Source organism: Stenella coeruleoalba (assembly GCF_951394435.1).
Source record: "Stenella coeruleoalba genome assembly, chromosome: 9".
NCBI classification, from domain to species: Eukaryota; Metazoa; Chordata; class Mammalia; order Artiodactyla; family Delphinidae; genus Stenella; species Stenella coeruleoalba.
In genome coordinates, this window is record NC_137155.1 from 81,409,385 (window position 1) to 81,436,013 (window position 26,629).

Sequence of the window (26,629 nt, forward strand, 5' to 3'; positions counted from 1 at the left end):
GGAGACTCAAGCTGGCACATGAGACCGTTTAGCTACTCAGTGATCCCTCACACTTTGCCGTCTGGGTCCAGCATACCACTTATACTTTAGAGGGCTTCCTGGGCGGGCAGCATTTGTGCTTAGTGTCTACAAATTACTAACTTTCAATTTTGTCTGGGTTTTTTGTTTTGTTTTGTTTTGTTTTGTTTTGGGGTACGTGGGCCTCTCCCTGCTGTGGCCTCTTCCGTTGCAGAGCAAAGGCTCTGGACGTGCAGGCTCAGCGGCCATGGCTCATGGGCCCAGCCGCTCCGCGGCATGTGGGATCTTCCCAGACCGGGGCACGAACCCGTGTCCCCTGCATTGGCAGGCGGACTCTCAACCACTGCGCCACCAGGGAAGCCCTTGTCTCTGTTTTGCCAAGAACTATTTCTCAGTTTAAATATGATGTTGCCTGAAATTTATCTAATTTAGCAATTGTATCTAAAGTGTGAAAAGATGAAGTCTTTGAAGGTTTTTCCAAAATTAATGCCTGAATGTAAACAAGTATCTAGTATTTTTTTTAGGAACAAGGTAAGAGAATTTCTTCTTTTAATATTAAGACTTACTTCACTGTATGACAGTAAAATTAAGTGAGAAAGAGAAAAATAAATACCGTATGCTAACACATATATATGGAATCTAAACAAAAAAAACTGATTCTGAAGAACCTAGGGGCAGGACAGGAATAAAGACACAGACGTAGAGAATGGCCGCATAGCACAGGGAGATCAGCTTGGTGACCACCTAGCGGGTGGGATAGGGAGGGTGGGAGGGAGATGCAAGAGGGAGGAGATATGGGGATATATGTATATGTATAGCTGATTCACTTTGTTATAAAGCAGAAACTAACACACCATTGTAAAGCAGTTATACTCCAATAAAGATGTTAAAAAATAAATAAAACAATGAAACAGGGCTTCCCTGGTGGCGCAGTGGTTGAGAGTCCACCTGCCGATGCAGGAAACACGGGTTCGTGCCCCAGTCCGGGAAGATCCCACATGCCGCGGAGCGGCTGGGCCCGTGAGCCATGGCCACTGAGCCTGCGCGTGCAGAGCCTAAGCTCCGCAACAGGAGAGGCCACAACAGTGAGAGGCCCGCGTACCTCAAAAGAAAACAAAAAAACAATGAAACAAAAAAGACTTAATTTTAAAGAATTCTGGATTGTTTCAAATGTCGTATGTACACTATCATCCATATTTTCTGCTTTGGGGTATTATGTTTTTCCCCTTGGGGTGGTATGTTTAATCTTGGTTAAGTGCTGAATTTCTGCTTATGGCACAAAGCTACTTTGGGGTCACAGAGAGAAAGCAGAATTGTAGGTTGCCAGCTCACCATTTTTGCCTTGAGAACCTGTTTTCTGACTTACTGCCCAGGCCCTGTTCTTTTTTCCTCGTAGTATATGAGGTGCTCTCCAACCCCCAGGAAAGGCCAGGAGTTCAGCAGTGTTCTCCATGAACCATCTGTTTATTGGGCAGGTCCATGTATTTTGGTTGTTAGAAGAGGAGAAGGCTGTGGGCAATCTGTGCCCACGTGGGACCTGCAGAAAGCTGAGCAGGCCTCACCTAGAAGAAAGGCGACTTACCTCAGGGTGGCAGTGAGCTCTTGCCTTGCCTCGCTGCGGGTTTGTTCCCAAGCCCCCTCCTTGGAGTTTATGGTAGCAAAATGGGGAAAGCCTGCTGATGGCAGAGGAGGCTGTAGAAACAGGACACAAGCAGGATGTACACAGGGCTTTGGGAGATGGAAGAGTTAGAGCTACCATTAGTGTGCAGATCCCAAGGGACCAGGGGCTAAACCTGGTCCGTGGTCATTATCAGACACCCTGAACAGTAAATCACTGGACTGAAATTAAATGGAGCAATTGTGACCCATTTGCAATTTCTAAAGCTGAAGCCCTTGATTCAGATTCAGGAGGAATCATGGGAGTCAAGGAACTTGGAAATGTTTTCTTTCAGCCAACAGTTCAGATTAGAATGAGTGTATGATTTTTTTCTTAATTCTGTACTTTGACTTATTCCCCTCATCATGGAGTGGAAACTGGGTGGTAAGGGAAGTGTTTTGTCGTATCTGAACAGAAGGTGTTTCAAATCAGTTGAGTGAGAGACAAGTCCCCTGGGTTGGAAAAAGGGGCAAGTGGGGAGTGATAAGGGTCCCAGTATGTAAGAAATGACTGTTCCACTTTGCACTCAGCAACACCCGCCCAGTTTGATTTGTGAATTGGTTTTAGAAAGTTAGGACCTGAGAGTAATGCCTCTACTCCTGCTCATTAGTGGAGCCCGAGTGGGAAGAAGGTTGCAGTGTGGTTCCTAGTGTGAGGGTCCGACGTGTTGACCCTGGCCTGGGCAGTTTAACACTTTCTCTGGAATATGGAAACCCTGGAAAGTCTAGTTCATGGAGCAGTCACACTCCTGAACCTCTTCCTCAATGTCTAAACACAGCAGTGTTCCCCATGTGAGTCTGCAGGCTGGCAGTATGCGCAAAGGTCTTGACTAATGGTGTCATCGCTGAGTGATGTACTCATCACCTTTGATTCTGCGGTCCTTCATTGTTACATGAGTGATCATCATGTCCCTGAAGCTACCACTCAAGGGATTAGGAGGCAAAAGGTGGGAGATTGGAGCAAACCAGCCAGTGGTCAGATGTGTGTCCCAGGGTCCGCTGGTAAACCCAGTGTTATTACAACCTGAGACTGATTGAAAATGAGGCTTGATGTCAGTTATGTACCTTTGCTAATTTCTCCCCCCCTTTTTTTCCTTCAGCCGTGCGGTATAGCTTGCCATGTCTTAGTTCCCTGCCCGGGGATCGAACCTGGGCTGGTGGTGAAAGCGCCAAGCTCTAAGCACTGGACTGCCAGGGAATTCCCTTCTTCCCCATTATTAAAAAGACTTTTCTGTACAGTATTGTTTCATTCAGGGCAACTTATCTTTTTACTTGGGAGGAACTTATTTCCATTAGAATTGGAACACTAGCTACATATTTTTGCATTTAAAATGTTTCATGTGATTAAACACAGAAAGAAACGTTATTACTTCTGTTTTTTAGGAATGTGCTCTTCCAACTGATTCTTCTTTTGTGCCTAGAACGATGCCTTTCCTTTGGAAACAAGTTCTGGAGCTCTCTTTGATAACCAGGCACACTGTTAGCGGTAACTAGCAGCCCGCTTGTGGTAACTGGGCTTATAGGAGAAGAGCAGGAGTGTACCCTCCCCACCTCTCAATGCTCTGGCCGAGACTGGCTGCTCCGCAGCGTGCCCTGTGTAGTGACATGTGACCATCGGACCAACGTCTCTTCCTGCCGCCTTTTCCCACCCTCCTTACCCCTTCCCAGTGTGATTTGTATTGTCATCGGGCTTCTTTTCTTTTTTCTTCTTTCTTTACAGGGCTATTAAGAATGGTAAAGGATTGCATAGCAAGAAGGAAGTGCCTATCCACCGTGTCGCAGACATATCTGGGGTGAGTTGTGTCCGTGAATGGAGCTGTGTGGCTCCGAGGCGCCAGGAGCTTGGCTGCTTATTCACCGAAGGACCTCAGTTGATGTGTTTTCTGTAGCTCATTCGTTTTCAGGCACTGAATGTGAATTTTTCCATGGCTTCTCCTAATGCATCTATAGAGATCCTGTTTTATACTCCAGGAAAACAGAATTTAAACAAGGGCGTAAAAGTGCCTATCTCTTCATCTGAATTTTTACTGAGTTGCTTTTCCCTTTTCTTGTTATCATGAGTTAGGAGATATTTCTTTTGAGTTGTATTAAAATAAAATTACCTTTTAAAAAAAAAATCCCTGTTCTGTGACTGGAAAGTCTTAGTGGAGAAAGGTCAAATACAGGTTCTAGGACAGGTTTAGGAATTAATCCTAATTAATCCTAATCAACTAGGGAGAAGTATGTGAGCATCCTTTGAGCTAACAGATATATTAGATGATGTAGGAGAAGAGATGATGCAGATACTTTTGAGCTCCCTAAAGGCTGTGTCCAAACGACTGTTTCATGATCAGGATGCTACCCTTGCATATTTAGGAACTTTCATTGGCTGAATTAGACTCCTTTGTTAGTTGAGGGGGTTTATTCATTTACTCAGCAAGTGCCTACTGTGCCTGGAACTGCTCTAGGCAGAAAATGTAACAATGAACAGAACTGATAAAGTCCCTACATGCAAGCGGGAAAGGGAGACAATAGCAATGCCAGGCAGCAGCGACTGCTCTGAGGAATGGAACAGACCAAGGCAGTAGTGAGGGTTCAGGGGTTGATTTTGATCAGGTGGCCGGGGGAAGGCCTTCTGGCTGTCAGTTTCACCCTCTGTTCCTGGGACACACACCATCCAGTTCAACTCCCATAGCCACTAATGGGTAAGGAGGGGCTCCAGGGCATGTGTAGGGAGGAGCACGCAGCCCAAGGGACATGACAGAGGAAGGGTAGTCAGTCTTAGCTTGGACACTTGCGAAGCTTGCCTTGGGCACAAGAAGAAAATACTACCGTAAACAGAAGCTCAGCCAGGCCCACAGCAGTGATGAATTCCAGTGTATCTTGTGTTGTGTTCCCAAGCCTGGCTCAGGCTTTGCCTGTAGTTCCTTGTGGTGGCTTCTAACCTGTCTCGGCAGCTCTCCTCTGCCTGGGTGTGGTCGTCCGCTGTTGGCTTTAATCACTGGGATTCTGTTGAGCTTTTCCCTCTCTGTAGCAGTCACTGCAGACTACAGATTGCACAGTGTGGCAATTAATTAATTAGACTTCCGTCAAGACGTCGTGCCACTGTTTAACGAGCAGGGTACATCACTGTGCGTTCCTCGTAGCTCAAGTCCAGAGAAGCCCAGAAAACCTGATACTAATGGCCTTTGAGCCACAGGTGACTGTGTTGTATCTCCTGAGGCTCATGGTTCACAGGTGACTTTCCCAGCAAGCTGGTATCAGGCCAGTTTTCTCTGTGGTTTACCGTGCTGTGTTATTGTTCATGTGTATATTAATTTCTATATGTATCTGCTGTGGCATTCTCAACAATATTTCCTTTAATATCATTCTTTTGGTGAAGTCAAAGGGTAATTTTTTTGGTTATTCAACTGCAGGGGGACAGCGCTGTAAAATACCTATTTTGGAAAACATAGTGGTGACTCCTGCACTAATGGCAGATACGCCCACCCAAAAGCTCATGTCTGGCCCATACTCCAGGGCCGTCTAGAAGCTGAATTCAGCCTTGGGGATGGTGCTGTGTTTTGGCCTGTGGAGTTCCTATTCTTGCTTAGATTTCCTATTGGCATCGAGGTGAGGCCCTCAGCAGGTTTTTGAGGTAGAGTTACAGTTGCTTTGGGGCTGTCCTCTTGGTACCCCCAGCATAGTGTCCTCTTGAGCGCTATCTTTGGATCACATGCTGCCTTCTACCTTGATGAGTTTTCTTTATGTTTGCGTGTTTGTTTTTGGTAGCAATGAATCTTAGGAAACCTGTCTTCATAATCCCCCACTGAACTGTAGTTCGGTTTCATACATATCCTCCTTTCTGCCTAGATATTGGCGAATTGGTTTGCTCTTACATTATTCAAAAATAAATGCAGCGGGCTTCCCTGGTGGCGCAGTGGTTGAGAGTCCGCCTGACAATGCAGGGGACACGGGTTCGTGCCCCGGTCCGGGAAGATCCCACATGCCGCGGAGCGGCTGGGCCCGTGAGCCATGGCCGCTGAGCCTGCGCGTCCGGAGCCTGTGCTCCGCAACGGGAGAGGCCACAACAGTGAGAGGCCTGAGTACCGCAAATAAATAAATAGATAGATAGATAGCTAAATGCAGCTCAGACTTCCCCACTTACCATATAAATAAAAGAGGAAAGCTAGATCACGTGGGAGAGTGGAAGTGAAAAAGCTATTCCATTTAACAGATGTCAGAGTGACCTTGTCCACCTTCATAATACATTATTCAGCTTAGATTGCAGCGTTTTTTGGTGCCCTGTATAATAGACAAGTTTTGTCTCCCCCTTCTAACCTTCCTTTCTTTCCATCACAATGTCGTGTTCAGTATGTGTGTTTTGGGTGCCCTTGTGCCATTTAAGTGAGATGTATGGGTCTTCAGCTTCCTGAAGCATTCTGGTTATCTTACTGAGGGACAGGTAGGCATGTGGGGTCAGATGGGCAAATAGTTTACATCTGGTTGAAGAAACAAACATTGGAATAAAGGCCATGTAATACAGCATATACAATGGTTTCATTAAAGTTTCTCAATTTTTTTTTAATCCTTGTGTCTCTCCCTCCCACCGTTGGCCCCTCTGTTAGTTGCAGGTCGTGGTAAATGGCAGTTTTTGTTGAGCTGACACTGTATGCAATATGCTGCCACCGTAATTGACTATGAACTGATATTTGTGCATGACCTCTCACCCCAACCGAGGTCACATCCTTGGAGGAGGAGAAGACACATATGCTCTTCACGTTTTGTTCTCTGAACACTCAAGAAATATGCTCTGGGGAAGAGGTTATATCATGATTGTGAGACAAATAACCCATACATTTGTTCTGGTCTTAATGGCCTCCCACTCTTAGAGTCAGGTTTCTACCCCTTGTTCCCATCTCTTCTGTTGTATTTTGTAAAAATGATCTCAGCAGGTAAGGCTCAGAGTGCATGAAAATGCCTCCTGTAGCGAGTTAGCAAGTGCAAGCCCTGCTTGCTATTGTGGGAAGTTAAGTAACCCAGGTGTAGACTGACTGCTTCGGCAGGTGAGATGCGGGCCTCCTCGTGTGGTGCTGAAACAAGCAGGCCTTTTCATGTGCGTTCATCAGCTTTTCCCAGGACTGACCGCTCAGGTGTTGGCTACTAAACACGCTTTCTAACTTTGTGTTCTCCTGTCCCCAGTTGAGCCTCTTGCATCCCTTCCCATATCAAGAACGCATTACAGTTTTTTGACTTTTCAAAAATGTTACGATGGCTCCCCAATGTTTAGGTTGTGTTGTGTTTTGATTTTGTTAATATAGATGATTTTTGACATTAACGTCAGCTGAGTGTTGTGTTTTCTGTAAGCTTCGTGGTATCTGTGTGTAATGCCAACTGGATGAACCTACCTTTTGACTGGGGCTTGGATAAACTTGGCTCTTCTGCATCTCTACTCCTGTTTTTCAGGGTATCCACTAAAGGAAAAAAAAAGAAAAATCTGGTAATTTGGGTCCTGAAGCAGTTACTGGTTTCCTTTATTTCTGACTTTTGAAGGTGAAGGAAATAGCCTATTACAAGCACCTGTCATTGCTGTCCTTATTACCCCTGTCCGGTTACCCTTCAGGCCGGGATGTTCCTGTGAATGTGAAACCGCTAAGAATTTGATCAACTTGGTACTAGATCTGATTCCATTTGGAGGGTGGTTCTGTGGTGACTGCTTCCCTTCATACAACCATGTTTTCATTATTAGTGGGTTTTGTTTTTCCCTGTTCCTTTCTCCACTCCCTCCCTCGCCAGCATACAAAAAGTCGGAATGCGCGTCAGTGGAATATAAGGCTGTTGCTTATCTTCGGTTTATTATTGTTTTTGCCGTAGCCTCCTCTATAATAAATACAGTCTCCTGCAGATATAACGTGTGAAACAGGCAATAAAATGTGGCTGGTGCGTGGCTTGCTGTTGTTCTGGTAAATCAGACAAATCAATTACGGTTCTGAGGTAGGAGAGGGCTCCCACTCCTCAGGTTGTAGCCGCGTTGCACCGATTTCTTCCTCTGCCTCCCTCCGCTGGTGTTTGGTGAGTCATAGTGTCTATTTGACTTTTCCTCTATTTCCTGTCATGTGTTCTTTCCTCTCAGGTGCGCGTGGGGTTATGACGTGTGTTGACGACACCATGAGAGGCTGGAGCCTAGCCTGGCATCCTATCCACTTCAGCCACATTTCTAACAGCCCCAGAACGGGTCCGATTACCAGGATGGGGCTGTCCATCTCCTGAACATCTTCTGCCTTTCCATGATGCGGAATCCTGATGACTTGGAAGCGGATTTTGCTGCTGTTTATTCTGCTCTTCTCTCCTTCCTTGCCTTCTGGTCGGGCTCACTTGAAGATTGTCTTCTTTGCTCACGTTCCATACTGACTGCTTGGTAACCTCCTCTATCCATCAGTGGTTTTTGTTGGAGATACATACTATTACTAATACGAATGTGCTTAAGCGTGGCCTAGAATGGTCCAAAGACTAGCTCTGGGGGTGGGGATTAGGGGGAGTCAGATTTTCAGGTCCCTGCTTTCTCCATTAAATCATGAAGACCTGCGGAGTTGCCCAGTCAGAGTCTCACATGCAAATATAAAGGATGGAAGTGTTCCTTTAAAATAAATAAGCAGGATTTTAAGCATGTCCTCCTGACCTCTTCCTTCAGGTTCTGGTTTTTCAGTATCTTTTTGAACTTGAATAGCAGTGTCCTCTTTTCCTCGGGGTGTTGGAGGCAACCCTTTCCATGAGTCTTGGGGGCCATTATAGAAGTTATCTTTTCTTACCTCCCAATGGAGTTGGGCCTCAGTGTAAGAGTTTTAAAATATTTTCGGCTGAAGAGATATAAAAAGTGGTCTGTCCAGTAAGTCCGAGGAAGGTGTAAAGCAGTACAGTCACCCAGGGGCTTTATAACTTAGGCCTGTGTTAAACTGCAGTTCCCTTGTGTGTCTTCTGGCCTTCTTGTTTAGAATGCCTCCTGCTTACGTGACCCTAAGGTTCCTCTCAGCTTCTAATCACCGGTGATTTGATGGTACCGACGCTCCTTTCCTGTTTGTTTTAATAGCTCTTCCCTCTTTTACTCTCCCTTAGCCTCTGAGTAACCTCCTAACCCTCTAATGTCCCTTTTGTGCTGACTACACAAGGTCAAGGCCTAGGGTTCTGCCTGGGAGTTTGGTTGCTTAGCACTAGAGCTCCCTTCACACTATACATTTGCTCCCCTGGGGAAATCCCAGAAGAACCTTGTCCTGCAAGAGCCAGCGCACCGGCTGCTGACCTTGCTGCTGGAAGCCTTATGTGCTCCATAAGGTTGATGTCTGCTCACGGGGAAGCCAGGCTCAGTGCTAGTGCTGGGCTCTCAGGTGCTTTCTTGCATCCCTCCTGCATTTGGCAACTCTAGTTTTTGCCAGTTTAGGGGAAGCTGCTGCTCTCTTTGTTCCTCTCCCCACACCCGAAGGTTCTTGAACTCCAGCCACTCCAGTCGGACTGCAATGTGCAGCTCGGTGACCAGGACTCTCACAGCACAGAAACATGCACGGCAGCCCCGTGGCGAAGGCAGCTGCGAGGGCAGAGTGGCAGCTACCCTGGGAGTCTCTCTCCCATGCTGCTGAGGCTCTTTCCTTTCTCCATCCCCTCCCCCTCTCCTCTCCTGTCCTCCCATCCCTCCCCACAGCTCCCTTTTCCCTTCTCCCTCTGCAAAAGAGTTGGAGTTTATTAAGGAGACCTTGATTTGGGGGGAGTTTGCTTCAGCTGGTCGCCCTCCCTAATGGCTGAGTGCGTTGCTTTATGGCCTTTTGTCCATAGTTCTTTGAGCCCTAGGAGTCCTGTGTGGCCAGTTCTTGTTTTGTAAAGCTCTCCTATTCACACTCCCCAGAACTGCAGGGGTATCCCTCTCTCCTTCTAAAGAAATCCGAAAGCATTTATGCTTTCCATGGGAATAAGAGAGAAGTCTATCTTTCTTAGTCTGAACATGTTTCTGAATGAAATTGCACAGAAATTCTGGAATTTTAAAAAGATTGTATTTCAGCCTCTACCACAGTTAGTGGTTGTGTTTAAGCACCTCCTTTTACAAATTTAATCCAGTTTTTAACTGAGTTCTTCTGTTGTGGATTTTTTTTTGCACCGTAGGGCATGAAATCTAGGACATAATCTCTCACCTCTTTTATTTAGTTTGGGACATCAGGAGAAATTGTTAGTGGACTTTGAAACTGGCAAGATGATTATTGGGTATCCTTTCAGTGGAACGCTGGGTGCTGCCTAGTAAACCCTTTGGGGTTATCTGATTCTGTAGCCCCTTTGCTTTTTTTTACATCTTTATTGGAGTATAATTGCTTTACAATGGTGTGTTAGTTTCTGCTTTATAACAAAGTGAATCAGTAGTTATACATATACGTATGTTCCCATATGTCTTCCCTCTTGCGTCTCCCACCCTCCCACCCTCCCTATCCCACCCCTCTAGGTGGTCACAAAGCACCGAGCTGATCTCCCTGTGCTATGCGGCTGCTTCCCACTAGCTATCTATTTTACGTTTTAACTGGCATGTTTTGCACCCCTGTGGAGAGGGAATTTAACTTGTGAAGACCTAATAAAGATGCAAATGATTCCTGTTTATACAAATGTGGCCCTGCATAGACAGATACAATTAATTTCTACTTTATAAAAGAAATATTTTCAAACCTTACATTTTCACTCTATAGTTTTGCTGTACAGTTTTGCGTCTTTAGCGAATTGACTTCAGCATTTCTAGCTGCCTGTATATATATCCATCCTCCAGGCTCTGCTTTGAATCACTTGTAATATCTTTCTGGTTCCCTCATGAATTAGTGAGTTTAAATAAAATTTTTGACACATCTTTATTTTATATTTGTATAGAAGTCATGATTTTACCTGTTTGAAAATTATCCTTTAAGCGGATAGGGGAAGAAATTGCAAAAACAAGAGAGAAATACAAAACTACTTGTAACATTGTTTTTATTGCCTCCTTTGTACCTGAAAATATGAAGAGTCATTTGGTTGTAGAAGTTCTTTTTAAAAATACAGTTCTAAAGTGAATATGTCTCTTTCATCTGCAGAATGCCCAATTCCATCCTGTACCTTACTGGGTCTGCCGTTTTTTCACCAACAAGCTTTTTTTTTTTTTTTAACATCTTTATTGGAGTATAATTGCTTTACAATATTTTGTTAGTTTCTGCTGTATAACGAAGTTAATCAGCTATATGTATACATATATCCCCTCCCTCTTGAGCCTCCCTCCCACCCTCCCTATCCCACTCCTCTAGGTGGTCACAGTCCGACAAGCATTTGTGTTGGAAAATTCAGGCGCCATAATAGGTTGAGGTAGAGGGACTGGACATTGAGCACAGGGCCCTATGTCTTGACGTTTGGTGGGTGTGTTCCAGCTCTGAATTTCAGCACCTCTGAAGAAATGTTTGATCAGGTGACTTGTCCAGAGGTTAGAGCACTATTAGAGACAGCATTTCTTAAAATTTGTTACTTCTTTCAGTAAAACATCTTATTTCCAAAATAATCTGTAGACTTGGTGTGTCACTGCTGTGAATTCTGTTTTCAGGAAGTTTTCTGCCACAAATTTGTCTAGTTCCCTTCTGATTCCTTGTTTAACTGACTTCATACAGGGGGACGCCTACAAAGGAGCTCTGAGAAACAGGGTCCTAGCTTTTATTTAAGTGTCCTGAGCTATAATTTTTGTGTCTTTCTTCCTTTGTTCAAAGAAAGGAGAAAAGAAATTGAGGGAGTCCAGGAGCATTTTTTCCAAAGAAAAAAATGTCATCTCTTTCCAGAGAGAGTTGCCTCTAGCACAGATTCTGCTCTCGCTGGTTCATGCTCTTCAATTCTCTTTTCTGTTCTCTGGGTGCATGTGGGGAGTGTTCTATGAGTCTATTTCATGGGTCCAAATTGGCTGTGAATGAGCCCATTGCAGACTTGGCTAAATGAATGCTTCAGGTATTTTGGAGGCAGTTGATAACATTCCCGATTCCCAGGTTCAGGTGTGAGATCAGGTTGTCTGATCTGTCCTGTGACTGCCGAGTGATGTGATGAAACTTGAAATATTTCTGCCCAGCCACGGCTTCACTCTCCACCATCATAACACTGCTTAGCCCTAGATTGAACTCATTTTGTCCTGTGGCTATTGCTTATGTAAACATCTCAAAGTAAGTCATTTTACCTACACAGGCATTCTGCTTACTCAAGTTGTAAGGCATTATTTAGCATGCTTCCAACATATTCCCTAAGGAATATGTTGTACAGAATTTTGTACGCTACTTGCAGTGTTGACGTCCAGATAAATATTCTCGAATCAGACCTCAGGGTGGCTTTGGAATTACCTAGTAATTTTGTGCCTCAGTTCCTCGTGAAAGGGTGTTCTCAGGAAGAAATGATAGAATTCGTAAGACAAGATTAGATTCGGGAGGGTTTGAATTTGGAGGAAGACCTGTGTTCTCTTGTAGGACATTATTGCAACACGCCTGGCTACTTCACCCACCGTAGAGAATATTTTCATATTCAGTCTAGTCCACCGTTTCCAGTTCTCAGTCCACTGACTCCGACTCCCTTATGGATGTGCTGTTTCTGAGTAGCTGTCTCAGCTCTCCTGACCATGCCCTCCTCCTCCTTCAGGCCCTTTCTCTTCTTCCTGGCAATTTTCCCTTTTGATCCTCACTGCCTTCTCATCATGCCTTACTTCAGCATTTACACAATCACTTATTACCATGAGTTTGTACTTGTTGATATATTGATTGGTAACCCGTCTCAGTTGACATATGTGCAGTGGTTTTCCTGAATAGTTGATAAACTCCTGAGAAAATGGGATCCTTTTTGTATCTCTTCACAGAGCCTGATTTAGATTTGATCTGCCGGGAGATGACCTAAACAGTATGAAATTGTGTTTGAACGAATGTGACCCTAGATCTTAGATGTACCGTTAACTGTGCTGGTTAGTAACTAGAAGTGGGTAGACTAGTAGAAGGATACAACAGGAGGGATGCCTGTTTTCTAGCATATGGCGGCAGTACGGAGTACATGATTAGTAGCATGAGCCCCAGTATCAGATCAGCCAAGTTCAAGTCCTGGCTCGATTGCTTATTAATTTGTCACCTTGAGGTTATTTAACATCTCTGTGCCATGGTTTTCTCATCTGTAACATGAAGGTAATAATGGCCCTTATTACCTCATTAGGTTGTGGTGTACTTGAATGAGTTAATACATCCAAAGTATTTAGAACAGTTGACATGGTTCATATGGTGGTGGTGGTGGTTATTAAATGGCTGAGTGTCCTGCCTAGCCTACAGAAAGTCCTCTAAAATGATCCATCATCCTCATCAGTAGTATTTGTATTGCAAACTTTTTATCCAAGTCCCCGAATCATACTCCTTCTCTCCTGAGTTCTTTTACTGCCCCATTATCTCTCCTTGACATTTAACGTATGCTATCTGGCTTGTGTTTTAGATGCATTTGTCATGTTGAGTCATGAATGAATGATCAAACAATTAGTATTTATCAAAACCTTATTATATTCCAGGCACAGTGCTGGGTGTTGAGGATATAACATTAAACAGTACAGGTGTAGTCCTTCTAGGTCATACACAATTCGGTCTCTAATTACAGTTGTGATAGAAGTATAGAGACCTGTGAGAATGTATCTTCACAGCCTACCCCTTCTCCCATGTGCCCAGAGACCATCTTTTAAGTGATTTTAAAATGAGGCCTAAAGGAGGAGTTAGTTGGAGGTCTTGTTCAATTGATAGGCTAGATCCTTAGAACCTCACATTTAGAACCTCAGTACAATATCCATATGCAAATACATCATATCAAAGTTGTAAAGTCACTGGTTGGAGGCAGGGTTAAATCTGTAGTTTTCCTTAGGAAGAATTAGAATTCCCAAATATATGCCAAAAGACGACAATTCTAACAACTTTAAAGTTATTTTTCTTTAAGGGTAGTTTCTTTATTGTTTAGCCTATCATTGCACATTTTTCATGTATGTGTGGAATTCTGGGTACTTTTTATTAAATCTGTTTCTGAGCCCAACCATGGCACTCTTTACATCGTGCTGCTGGCTTTACTAGGAACACATTTTTCTTATTCTTGCATCATGCTAATGTGTGATTTTTGTTTGTATTTCTACCTAATGTCGACACTCCTTTTTGGCTCTGAACCATAATTATCTAAGTTAAACTTTTATTCCTTAGGAAAAGAGCTACTTAGTTTGCTGTCTTCAGTGCCATAAAGCTCTGTGCTTTAGATGATGTTTTTGAAGGAATCACGGAGCACGCTTCACATGCAATTTTAGGTCGGGATGTTTTCCAAATCAGTGTCCAGACTTCATTACAGTGTCCATAATATTTATTTGTCTCAAAATATGTGGAACAATTATGAAGAACTAATTCACTCAAGAGAATGTTGACTCTTGGCTCAAAAAAAAAAAAACTGGAGAGAGTTATCTGACCTGAATAATTTGCAAGTTTATCTGGGCAAAACTGAATCAGCCCTGAATATTAATGTATTTTCTTCTTTTAAAAACAAAAACTTGGGGACTTCCCTGGTGGCGCAGTGGATAAGACTCTGCGCTCCCAATGCAGGGGATCCAGGTTCAGTCCCTGGTCAGGGAACTAGATCCCACATGCATGCCGCAACTAAGGAGCCCACCTGCCACAGCCAAGGCCCGGCACAACCAAATAAATAAATAAAATAAAAACAAAAACGTACACAGTTCTTAGCACAAGTTTTCTGTCAAAATTTTTGTTTTTAAATGCATTGAATATCAATAAGCCAAAGGAAGAAAATCATCTCTACTAGTACTACCAGAAATTTTTCAATAAGAATACATCTGTTCACCAAAATGTGGGGTTGTTTTCTTTTTTCATTTTCTCTCCTCCCCCCTCTCTTTTTTAAGTGATGAAAGGTTTTTTCAGAACAGAGACTTTCTTTTATTCTTAACGGTACAGTCAGTGCCTAGAACAGTGACACATAATAGGTGCTTAATTCCTTCTTCCACATGAATATTCCTCTTTTACCTCACTTTTAATGTCTACCTATATTGTGTCTTATGTATTGTTGGATATTTAGTTTATTTGGAATATTTTTTCCTTTCTCTCTCTCTCTCTCTCACACACACACACACACACACACACACACACACACACACACACGAACATTGGTTCCTTAGCTAAATCATAGTCTGTAGTTATTTTCTTAGAACAATTTCATAAAGTAGAAACTTAGACCAAAGGATAGCATGACATGTTTTAGCATGATCATTATTTACCTATAAATCTTTATTGAGTAAAATGATTAGATTTTAGTTTTATGCATTTGTTATTCTTAAACACTGACCACCTTTTGTCTTAATTAATAATTTCTACCATACTGGATATCCTTTTTCTCTGTTTCAAAAAGTTGAACTTAACCTTGCAAATTTTATAATTATTTTCGTTAGCACTTTAAAAATGTAAATATTAACTCCTTCAAAATGCTTTTTACTTAATTTATTGGACATAAATTGGCATGTCAGCAAGCAAAGCTGAATGTTCACAGTACTTTTAGGGGATGTTGAAATTATTTTAATCATGTAACCTTTATTTAACATTTATTTTCATTTTTTATATTATGTCATAGATTGCTTGGTTTTTTGTGTTTTTTTCCTCCTCCATCCTTTTCTGAAGTTGTGTGTTCTTGTCTCATTTGGGGCAGAGTTTAGCATGGCATCAATTTCCTTGCCTCTGAGTTCTTGATTTGCCCATGAAATGAAAACTTGTGCTTTGTCAGACTATCGTTTAAATTCTTTACTCTGCACGTATTATTTTAATTATATCTTTCAAGCCTTTTTGTGGTTCTGTAATAAATTCTCACCTCTTGCATATAGAGACCTTAGAAGTGATAAAAATCGATCTAAAATTTTTAAAGAAAAAATTGTACTTCAGACCTGTATGTTACTTTTTTTTTTTTTTTTTTGCGGTACACGGGCCTCTCAACACTGTGGCCTCTCCCGCTGCGGAGCACAGGCTCCGGACGCGCAGGCTTAGCGGCCATGGCTCACGGGCCCAGCCGCTCTGCGGCATGTGGGATCTTCCCGGACCGGGGCACGAACCCGTGTCCCCTGCATCGGCAGACGGACTCTCAACCACTGCGCCACCAGGGAAGTCCCAAACCTGTATGTTACTTTTTAATCATAGCCTTGTAATTGATAATCCAGAGTTTCAGATGCTGGTTGAGTGCTTTGTTCCATATTCTTACTGTCACATACAGGTATAAGCTATGTTTTTAGACAATTCTCACATCCTTCTTCTGGTAACGTATGAGATGTTTATTGTGGTATTCCTATAATAATTTATTATCCTTTTTTCTTAGAAAAGTAACAGCAGACTTGTTAAAAAGTTAAATGGCCTTTTTTTCGCATCCCTATTGATTGTGTTTATCTTTACCAATTTAAAATAGTAATGCTATCTTTAACTATTTTCTTATCAATGTAATTGTCTGTGATATAAATTGGTTTTTCTACAATTCGGATAAATTACATGTTTTTTGAGAAATAATTAACCTGAAAATAATTGGAAGGTATGCCTTCCAGTGCGTTAAGCTCCCTTTTAAACTTTTTTTGGTTATAAATTGGTAATTTTAGACCACTGTCTCTTATGTCCATATTCTTGAGCAGTTATAATTAAGTTTCATAGTAAAATGTTTTCTTCATATAACTAAAGCAGCCAGCGGTATCAGAAATATAGTGTATTGCTATGCTCGTAGATAATGAAAAGAATTTATGTGTTGATTCAATGTTCTCATGAATAGGAAAGTCTTTCGCCCGAATAAAATCTACAAAATCTACAAAAGCAATCCTGTATTTACTTAACTGACCCAAGATAAGACATTTTCTCCATGAAAATATAGTGGGGTTTTTTTTTGGTTTTTTTTTTGTTTGTTTTTTTTAAGGAAAAGGTTGTAAGGAGGAAGGTTTTTATGGCGGAAGGCATGGATTCAGGAAATACAACCTAGGAAAGGATGTAAAGGGAATTTCCAGGGTCGGCCCAGGGCATCTGCTGTGTAGCAGGCCCCACGGGTTACCATTTATGCAGAGGTCAATAGGCAGATGGGAGCGCTCCAGGGAGGGCTGTAATTTAAAAAGTCATGATTTTAGAAACGCTGAATATCAGTTTAACCAAGAATTGTAATAGTAATCTGTTGGAGAGCTAGAGTCTGTAGAAATGGGAATAGGGGCAGTTTGGGATGAAATAGTGGATGGGAAGAAGGTGGAGTTTATTTGTGAACACCACAAATCATGAGCCATAACTTTGAGACAGTTGAGTGGAATAGCAGACCTGAGGAGGGATGTGGCTTGGCCCTGCCTTGGTCATCCACGCTAAAGAAAGAGGATTGAAGAAAGGAAGAGAGCATACTGGTAAAAGTTGATACCTTATCCTAAGTAGATACAGATTTACATCTGCTCTCTTTATCTGAGACACAGATATACCACCGTCTGCACTTTCTATACTAAACTTATAAGTAGACTTTTTTTTTCTTGTCTTAGAGAATAAACGAAGGGCATTGTATTTCCTGTTGGTGATAAAATGCAGATTTTTCCCGCTCAGAGGCTGTAACTGCATTTCTAAAGGTTAAATTGAATAGTTCTCACAGCATAATTTCAGCTGGTTAAATTTGGGAAACTGAAAGTCATTTGATAAAAGAATAATCTCTGAGCCTGTACAGAATTTTCATTTGATTGGGAATTTGGTATTATTTTATTCACATTAATCCGGATCACAGAATGATTTTATTTCAAGGTAGAAAAGAAATGTCAATAGGCATATGTACTTAGTAGTACCCTTTTCATTATTTGATGAGAATATTTCCTCTGTATAGCCAACTGAGGGATGACATCATGCTTTCTCTTAGCCATTGCCTAAGAATTGATACTTTCTTATGGTGCTTTTGGGAAATGGCTAAGATTTTTTTTCTACGCTCTTCTAACCCCTTGCTTTCTCATCCAAACTATTTTCTGCTTAAAATTTTTTTTTCTGGTGGTATGCGGGCCTCTCACTGCTGTGGTCTCTCCCGTTGCGGAGCACAGGCTCCGGACGCGCAGGCTCAGTGGCCGTGGCTCATGGGCCCAGCCGCTCCGTGGCATGCAGGATCCTCCCAGACCGGGGCACGAACCCATGTCCCCTGCATTGGCAGGGGGACTCTCAACCACTGCACCACCAGGGAAGCCCTTCTTGTTTATTTTTAAATTTAGGTGTAACTTATGGAGTTTAGATAAACAGGTATACACAAAGCCATCACCAAAGTCAAGAAAAGAGGCTTTCATCATCCCCCAGAATGCTTCCGTCCCCTCTGGAGTCAACCCCCAACCCTTCCCCTGATCTATGGCAACCACTGATCTGCTTTCTGTCCGTACAGTTTAACTTTTGTAAGACTGTCGTAGAAATGGAGTCGTGTATTTGAGATCCATCCACGTTGTTGCCTACTTCCTCTTTATTGGAGAGTAGCATTCTGTCATGTGAGTGGACTACAGTTTGTTTATCCAGAGCCCTGTTGAGGGAGATTTCAGTTATGTCCAGCTTGGAGTGATGACAGATGAAGTCCAGGCCATATTCTGGGGATCCTCTAATCTCTGTAACAGGATTTGACTTGCTCTTAGTTGGACGGCCACGATTGTTGGGATGCTGCTTTGCATGTTTTCATTCTAAACACATGAATGTGCTTCTCTTCTTAACATTTGCCAAGTCCTGCTTTCTTTTCTCAGTATTGTACCTCATGGAACAGAGATAGATGGTGGGCAAGACCAACCAAATAAAAATACTCATAGACACGTGTCTTTTGCAGGGCTCTAGAGGTCAGGCGCATCCTCAACGTTTCAAGTCTGATGGCGGAGGCATTTTCCCCTCCATGTTGGGGACACAAAGGACATGGTCAACAGCTTTCTTCTTACAGTGTGAGAGGCACACCACACTGGCACTCTCTGCTTTTTTAGGCTGCCCTCCCTTAATAATTGGTAAAGAAGTGGAAGCAGGGAAGAAAACTGAAGGTCATGTTCTCTGAGTGTTCTCCCGATTAGAATGCAGCCTCCCAAGTTTAGGGCTTTCTTCCAGCCTAGGACTCCTGCAAATGTCCTCTTGCTTCATGCTCCCAGGAATGGAGCCCGGAGCCTGAAACCTGATTTCTCCTACTTTCTGACGTGTTGGAGCCTGAGTGAGGTGCTGTGCCAGCTAACTAAACACTGTGAGAAACTAAACCATAGACGACACTTGATGAAAGATTATTGATGGCCAGCTTCAGCACCTGTTTTTTCTCATGGTTTGTTTCTTTATAATTTTTTTTTCCCAGAGTGGTTTTCTCTAGGGTTCTCTCTTGTGTTCACTTCATTCCTGTTAAACTTGCACCTCACTGATGTTTACACCCTCTACCAGTCCCGTTTACAGACACTTCACCACGAAACATTGATAACCAGCCAGGGAAGGGGAGCTTCAAATGTTTAAGTGCTTTGTGGTAATGTTGGAGCTGGGCCTATTCCCAAGTATCTCCTCTCAGGGCCCCATTTATGTCAAGAGATTATCTTGCTATGCAGCTCGTTCCTCAAAGAGAATCATAAACTCATTGTGTGAATTGGAATATCACATGGGGCCAGTAGAGCCCTGTGGTTGGGAAGGAGGAACAGTGTGCGGTGATGGATGACTTTTTTGCCTTTCTGGTCAGGGATGTAGTTGTGATTTGTCTTCCACATAGTTGCAGAGGTAATTCACCTGGTCTGGAGAGCCCTGACAAGATAGATACCTATGATGATGAATTACCACAATACAGCTTAAAATAACAGAGTGTGTTTGCTTCAGTATCCTTAGCCGTAAGTTCTGATTTCCATGTTCTCTTTTTCTCTCTGCATCTGTCCTCTTGTACACATAGGCTTTGCTGCTTCAATATTAAGATTGGTTGGACCCAAACAGCATTGTGCTCTGGAGTCCTTGAGCCTCAGGTCAGTCCTATAGATACAGGATTGTCAGCTCTTTTAGGGGAGAAACTCTCCTGGTTTGCTGGAGTGGGCAGTTCAGGCCGCAACTATACCTGCAGGAAGCTTCATCACGTTTGATGGGCCTCTTTCGAGTTCAGTTTCTCAAGTGCTTGTGGAGTTGAATACCCCCATGGTACCATTATAAGCTCTGCATGTATTTGGTTTTAGTTCTTTTTCCTATGATGTTAATCAAAGAGTGATTGTGATGATGGGAACTAATTAGTGAGCTTCATTATTAACAGTTCCCATTTGAGACTTGCACATGATAATCCTGAGTGGTTAATTGTTAACTAATAAGTTTACTGATTCCCATTTCCCTGTGCTGTTCTGTGTGCCATGAGGTTTGCCTCTCACCAGTCCTAACCACGTTAATGCCTACTGTATGGCTATTTTCAATGGAAAAATCATAGAATTCACTTTGCTAACATCTAGTGTAAACGGACAGCCGAAATCCCAGTTCCAGAATTCAGAGAACTTTGATTTATGTAAGTTCTGCTCTTCAAGGATGCAGGGGACCTAGCTGTGTAAGTAGTGTTCTTGTGGACCTCTGTCCTGTGCCTGCCATATAAGGATTCTGCTTTCCTTGTTCTCTTTCCCACCCCACTCCCATTCACAACTTTCCCGCTCTCCCAAACTTGGTAATTCATTGTATTCAGTTATTTCAAACGTGTGTTTGCTTACACAGGAGGGTACTTTGTAGAGGTAAGTTGCAGTCTCACTGCTGTAGGGATTTTTTTTTTATAGGCATTGACACATGCACCCACATTTACAAGAAATTTAGCCTGACCATCCAAAAGTGAGGGCAGAGTAGGGGTGTATGATTAAGGTGTCTTTATAACCTTTTCCACTCCCTAAGGATCATCCTGCTTTTCTTCAGCGTCCTTCAAAACCCTGCTCCTGTAAGTTTGAAGGATAGATATTCACATTCTTTGAAATGAAGTCACCCCAGGCATGTTTGTTACATCATTACTTTCTCAATTTCAAGGTGCATTGAGGAGGCAGAAACATTCCTTAAAGAGATGCCGTCCACAATAGCAGGTTAAATGTAGCTAATACAACCTTAAATTAGCTTTTCTAGGAGTACAGGAAAATACTCACGTTTGGTTTGTTTTGGAGCACAGGTAATGTGAAAAGTGCCAGTGCAACAAAGAACACTTATCTGCTCAGCACTGCAGTTACTTCTTGATTATTTACACCAGTGGAGGGGAATGTTAGTACAGAAAACAAAACTATAGCTAATTTATCTACCTGGATTCTCAAAGCCTTGAGACTGTGTAACTCAGCTATGGCAACTATGGCAGATAGATGCCCAGACCTCATGTAAACCAGCCACAGCACAGAAAACCTGAGGATGAGGGACTTTGCAACTAGACTTCCAAGCAGAAACATTTGATATTTAATAGTCTTACCTTGAAGTGAGCATCCTAAGTCTCAATGTTGTTATCTCTTTAAATTTGAGGCCTTTAATCTTTATTTTTAAAAATATGTTTGGAGTTATAAGGAATTCTGTCACTTCACTAAGTCTTAGAAGGTCCTGCTTTGCATTATTGGAAGAAAAATTTAAATGTCGTGTTAATGACATGCTTTGAACTTGATCACTTGGCTGCCCTTGAGATCCACCTGGCATCCTCAACCCCTCAGTAGGGCCTAAACTGGACTCTTATACTGGTTCTCATAGTCATGCTTTCTCTTATTTACCTATAGCTGTAACCTTAGAAATGAGATTGGAATCTAGCACGTTGCTATACTTTCACAGGCTCTTTGGAAGGCAAGTCATTTAGCCATAGCATTTAGTCCATTTTCTAATGATCAAAATTCCTTAAAAAAAAAAAATTCCATAGCTAAATTAGCAGACAATGACTTACAGCTACATCACCTGAGGGAACTTGTCAATCTGCCTTGCCAGTCTTTTCTTTTGAGCCACTGAAACAAATATTAAAGGTTTCAAGAATTTTTGGATTGAAAAGGAATTTGCCAAGCAAAGGAACAGCTTGAGATGACAAGGAAAGACAGACTCCATTGCCTGCCTGTGACTGAGATTTGAAAGAGTTGATATCTTTTGGTGATTATTCAATTTAATTGGCTTTATAAGGATTTTTTATTTCTAAAACTCTACCACCTTGGACAAGATTTCCATCTTTTCCTTTAACAGGTGGTCCACGGGCATATCACCTGCTCCAGGCCTTTGGAGCATTTGCCTCAAGAGGATGGGGAGCTCCATGTCTTATCTTACAGTTTTGCCTCTGGAAAGAGACATGGCCAATTGTGGTGGGCTTTTAAAATTTGCTTTCATGCCTTCGATTGTCACAGTTGGCTTTCACTTCTAATCTTTGTCATAATCGATGGCATGTCACATTCTCTTTGCTGTCCTCCTGCGTATTTCTGGAATAGGACTAAGTTGTAGGTTGAGACTTAGGAGTGAGGAACATCCATTGGTTCATTTTTATCTATCTGTCTGTCTCTCTGTCTATGTGTCTTACATAGCTAATAGTAGGGCCCCTTCGTTTCTCCTTGATTCTCTGAGTAAGTATGTCTCTTGATAAACTAAGTAATCATTTAGCAAAATAGGACAATCTGCTGCATTAAAGGTGTACCTGTGCGTGTGCTGTTTTATTCCTGTAAGCATCTTTTTCTCAGGTAAATATGTCCAGGAGACAGTGATGAGCAAATGTCTATTTCTGAAAAATATAGATTACTGCAGTCTTGAGGGAAGGCCTTCTCTTTAGAGACCTTAAGTTGCCTAATGATTTGTGATAATCAATTTGATAATTGTTGACTTATTGGCTCAGCTCAGGAATCATGTCCCAGATTTATTCTAGTATGGCAAGAGCATTTTAATCAGGTAGTAGTGCCTTCTTTCCCATGGAGCATTTGTCTTGCTTGGCTGTTCTGGACTTCAGCCAACTGCTAGAAAGGCATTTTCCCACTGTGTGTGGATAGTAGAATGCGTATTTGTTTAAGTGTTCATTGGGGGAGTTTCCAACCCACTAAAGCTCATTGTTACCTTACCTTTTACCAATGTGCCCTTAGAAACACTGAGAATTGATGACTGCCTCTCCTTTTCTCTGGGAATCTGTTTGAAGGGAAGGATGAATCTCATTACTATAAATATTGTTTTCATCCCAGCCTACCTCACTGCTTCTGAATTAGAGGAGCCCCTTTGGCTGCTGTAAAGATGCTCAAATACTTGATGGCTTGTTAAATTTTCATTGTCTGATGTGCATGAATTTAGGTGCAATAGCTCTGCCGCTCAGAGTTAGGAAGGAAGAGCTTGGCGAGTGCAGACGGCTTATGTCATCCGAGTCAGGAAAGTGTGCAGAGCTTGCTGTCCTCAGAGGGAGTTTGCCAGTGGGCTGGCTGCGCTGAAAACCTCCTGAATTCATCCAGTGACTAGTCCCCCAGCACGTGCCGTGTGATACTTCGATGCTTGCTTACTCTGTCATCTGTTTAATTAGCTTGAGAGACTGAAAGGACTTGGTGGCTCTTAGCTCCTCCAAAGCTAAGAGCTCTGAGGTTCAGAAGGTCCACGATTTGGCACTCTTGAGGGTGGAATGCATGCAGTTTGTGTTGATGTGTGAAAAAAGTTTAAAAAGCCCTGTGCAGTTTCATGTGTTTTTATTGTTTCTGTAATTCTTTGCGCTGACGTGATGCAGTATTTACTGGTCCCTGTGGTTCACATCCTGCAGTTGCAGATTTCCCAGGCTGGGAACAGGAGCAGTGTGCCCCAGGTCCTGGCTTATCCCTCAAAAGCGTGGGGAGCAGGGCTTGCGGTATCGGTGCCCAAAGAAAGCTGCGCTCTCCTCCTTGTTAGGAAAACATAGCCTATTAAAGTTTGAAGACGAACTGTTTTGGGTTTCCTGGGAAAGGGCTTTAGGGGCTGTATCAGGATCCGGGTGTCACAGGGTTTTTTTGTTCGTTTGTTTTGGGGGTTTTTAAATGAAAATTAAAGGTTAGATGAATCTCCAAAGAAGGTGAGTATTGGTCTTCTCCCCTCGATTTTATGTAGAAGGAAGAAGAGCTCTTTTTCCTATTCCAGAGGAGTGAAATTCTCATTTCAGGCCACAGTCCTAACCTTTTTTTTTTTTTTTTTTTTTGCGGTACGCGAGCCTCTCACTGTTGTTGTGGCCTCTCCCGTTGCGGAGCACAGGCTCCGGACGCGCAGGCTCAGCGGCCATGGCTTACAGGCCCAGCCGCTCCGCGGCATGTGGGATCTTCCTGGACCGGGGCATGAACCCGTGTCCCCTGCATCGGCAGGCGGACTCTCAACCACTGCGCAACGAGGGAAGCCCCGTCCTAACTTTTATATCCACTTTAGTAATTGAACAGAGAGGAGAAGAGAGTGAGAATGTTCTGGAAGCTTTTGATTAACTATATTTCTCCTATGAAAGTCACATCGGTATCTTGTTTTTGTCCTGGTTTCAGAAATGTCTGGTATTCTAGGGTTTTTCGCCCAGCTTCCTGCGGTCTGCCAGACTTTTTGCCCTAGACCAGAGAGAAAGAAACATTTACCTAGATTCCATTACTTTTCTAACGATTCTTCTTTTCTCCCCCAGGACACCCAAAAAGCAAAGCAGTTTCTGCCCTTCCTTCAGCGGGCAGGTCGTTCTGAAGCCGTGGTGGAGTATGTGTTCAGTGGGTCTCGTCTCAAGCTGTATTTGCCAAAGGAAACTTGCCTTATCACCTTCTTGCTTGCAGGTAAGTCTTCTGTGTTATGTGTTGTTCTGAAAATTCTTCTTGGAGCTCGGAAGTCATCCCTGGAGGTCACGTGCCCTCCTTTCTACAGGACTTGGAGCCCATGTAGGTGCTTCAGCCTCTAATTGAGATGTGAACACAGAGTTCCTAGGTTTGATCCTGCTGTTACTGCAGACCCAGCACTGGTCCTGTCCTGCTTCTCATTCCCGCCAACCACAGGACGTAGGAGTGCAGGACAGCTAACAAGACAGCCCGTAGTGAAGGGAGGCTAACACAGCCTGAGTGAAGGGAATTCCAGACGTAGGAAAACATTAATGATGGAGTGCTCACGGTTGGTGTTGCCCATTTGGGATGGACCGCCCTGCTGTGTTAGTCACGGGCAAGGCCACAGAGGCGCCGAGACACTCTGCCCTTGTAGCTCCACAGGCAGTGCCACTTGTGCTCTTTTATTCTTTCCAAATCCTTTATGAAACCCCAGATGTGACATTACCTTCACAAGCCCCTGCGTCCCTGGTATTTCCCTCTTGCACTAAGGGTGCCATGCCAGGGCAAGCCTTCCTCCTTTACTTTGCTAACCGACTGTCCATCTTTCTTATCCTGTCTTATCTAGTAACATTTCACAAGCCAGCAAGTCTGTGTGTGAACTGTGCTCTTTGAGAAATTTACGTGTGTGCATTCAAGGAGCAGACCGTTTCATTTCTTCCCTGCCGGCAGACAAGAAAGTTATTTATTTCCAGCAGTACTTCACAGTTGTGGTCTTTGAGGGAGAAGGTCACCCCACCCCGATATACATTCCCAAAGATTGTATTCCATTGTGTTTACCCACTGCACGCCACCTCCTCTGAGGCCAGCCTGTTGCCTTAGCACTACTTCTATTGAATCCTGGGGTAGAATTTGCCATGGGGGAAGAGAACTGGGGGCCATGTTTGCCATCCCCTGCCAGATTGCCTCAGCCTTGCTCTCCTCGAAGGCACTGATGGTTTCTTCCCCATAAGGGTCTCCCTCAGGCCCCAACTAAATGGATTGTTAAGTGTGATTAGTCACTCACCTAGCAGAAAGCCGTGAAGCTCACTGTTGCTGCCTGGCCCTCACTGCTCCGTGAGGCTCCTGAGCTCTCTTAAGAGGTTACTGATCACTGCCCAGCTCTGCAGGCTTTCTGCAGCTCAGGGGCAGCTCTAGAGAAGAAAGGCCGCAAGAAGTCCATACCTCGCCGAAGGGCTGTGCTCTCGTGTCTGCGAATATGAGTTGTAAGTAAACTGAGGGGCAGAGTGGCAGTGTGTGTGAGTCCTTTCATGGAGCCATTTGTGCCCTTTTTCTTAAGATTTCTGTAGCAGAGGAGTTTCTTAGCAGTGAATTCTTGTTACAGGGTTTGAGGTATATATTCAACTCATTCTTTGCTCTCTGCCTGCAAAACAAAAGCATCCTTCTGGCAGAGCTTTATCCCAGAGGTGTGAAAGAGAAACAGTATTATTCTTTCCTGGAAACCTGGCTGCAGATCTATAGGGGAAAGAAAACATTGAGGTTCTGGCTTCCAAACTTAAAACCACCTGAATGGAGCCGGCTCAGAGCTTTAAACCTGTCTTGCCTGGAGTTTTCCTGCAGAACCCTTCTGGTGGTACCTTGCTGAAACACATGCAGCCTGATCACTCAACTCGGCATCAGCTGGTTCCTCTGTGTACTTGGCATTATTCTAAGCTTAGCAATTCAAAAGGCATTGCTTGAGTTAACTTACACTGTGGAAGATAGATTACAGAAGCAAATTCCTGGTAGAAACATAAGCTTTTCCATTTTTCTCCTGCCGTACTCTATGCAGTTGTATTATGCATCTTCTGATTTCTTTAGAAACCTGGCAGGGATACAGGACATTGAAAAGTTGGAAAAGAAAGCCAGCCTCGGTTTGAATCATGGCTCTGCTCTGTACAAGCAGGGGACTTTAGGGAGGTTTGTTTTTTTTGGGTTTTGTTTTGTTTTTTTGACTCACTTCAAACGTTAGTTTACACATCAGTTAACTGGAGAAAGTTTCTTGCCGCTCAGGATGTATAGAGGTTTAGAGCAAGCCTGCCATAAAGTAGATCATCAATAAATGTTTCCTTCCTGTTCTTCTCACAAAGACTTAGTGAATTCATAACGAAAGCTTTCCTTAACTCTGTACAGAATGGCACAGTTGTGCAGTATGTGTGCACGTACCTGTGGCTCTACCACAGAGACTTTGACCTCCCCATTAATTCAAGTAAATCAAGAGAAGGAGCTAGGAGCTGTCCTAGCCTCCTC

The 26,629-nt window shown here is 43.2% G+C and overlaps 1 protein-coding gene across 1 annotated transcript in view; it reads left to right on the forward strand.

The window, feature by feature from the left end:
* The window catches only part of SND1 (staphylococcal nuclease and tudor domain containing 1), a 417,706-nt gene that overhangs the window by 245,420 nt on the left and 145,657 nt on the right, over positions 1 to 26,629 (forward strand). The window contains exons 14-15 of the mRNA XM_079932265.1: positions 3,395 to 3,467; positions 24,220 to 24,361. Of these exons, the coding sequence (XP_079788391.1) occupies positions 3,395 to 3,467; positions 24,220 to 24,361 (215 nt within the window). The remainder of the gene's footprint in view (positions 1 to 3,394; positions 3,468 to 24,219; positions 24,362 to 26,629) is intronic.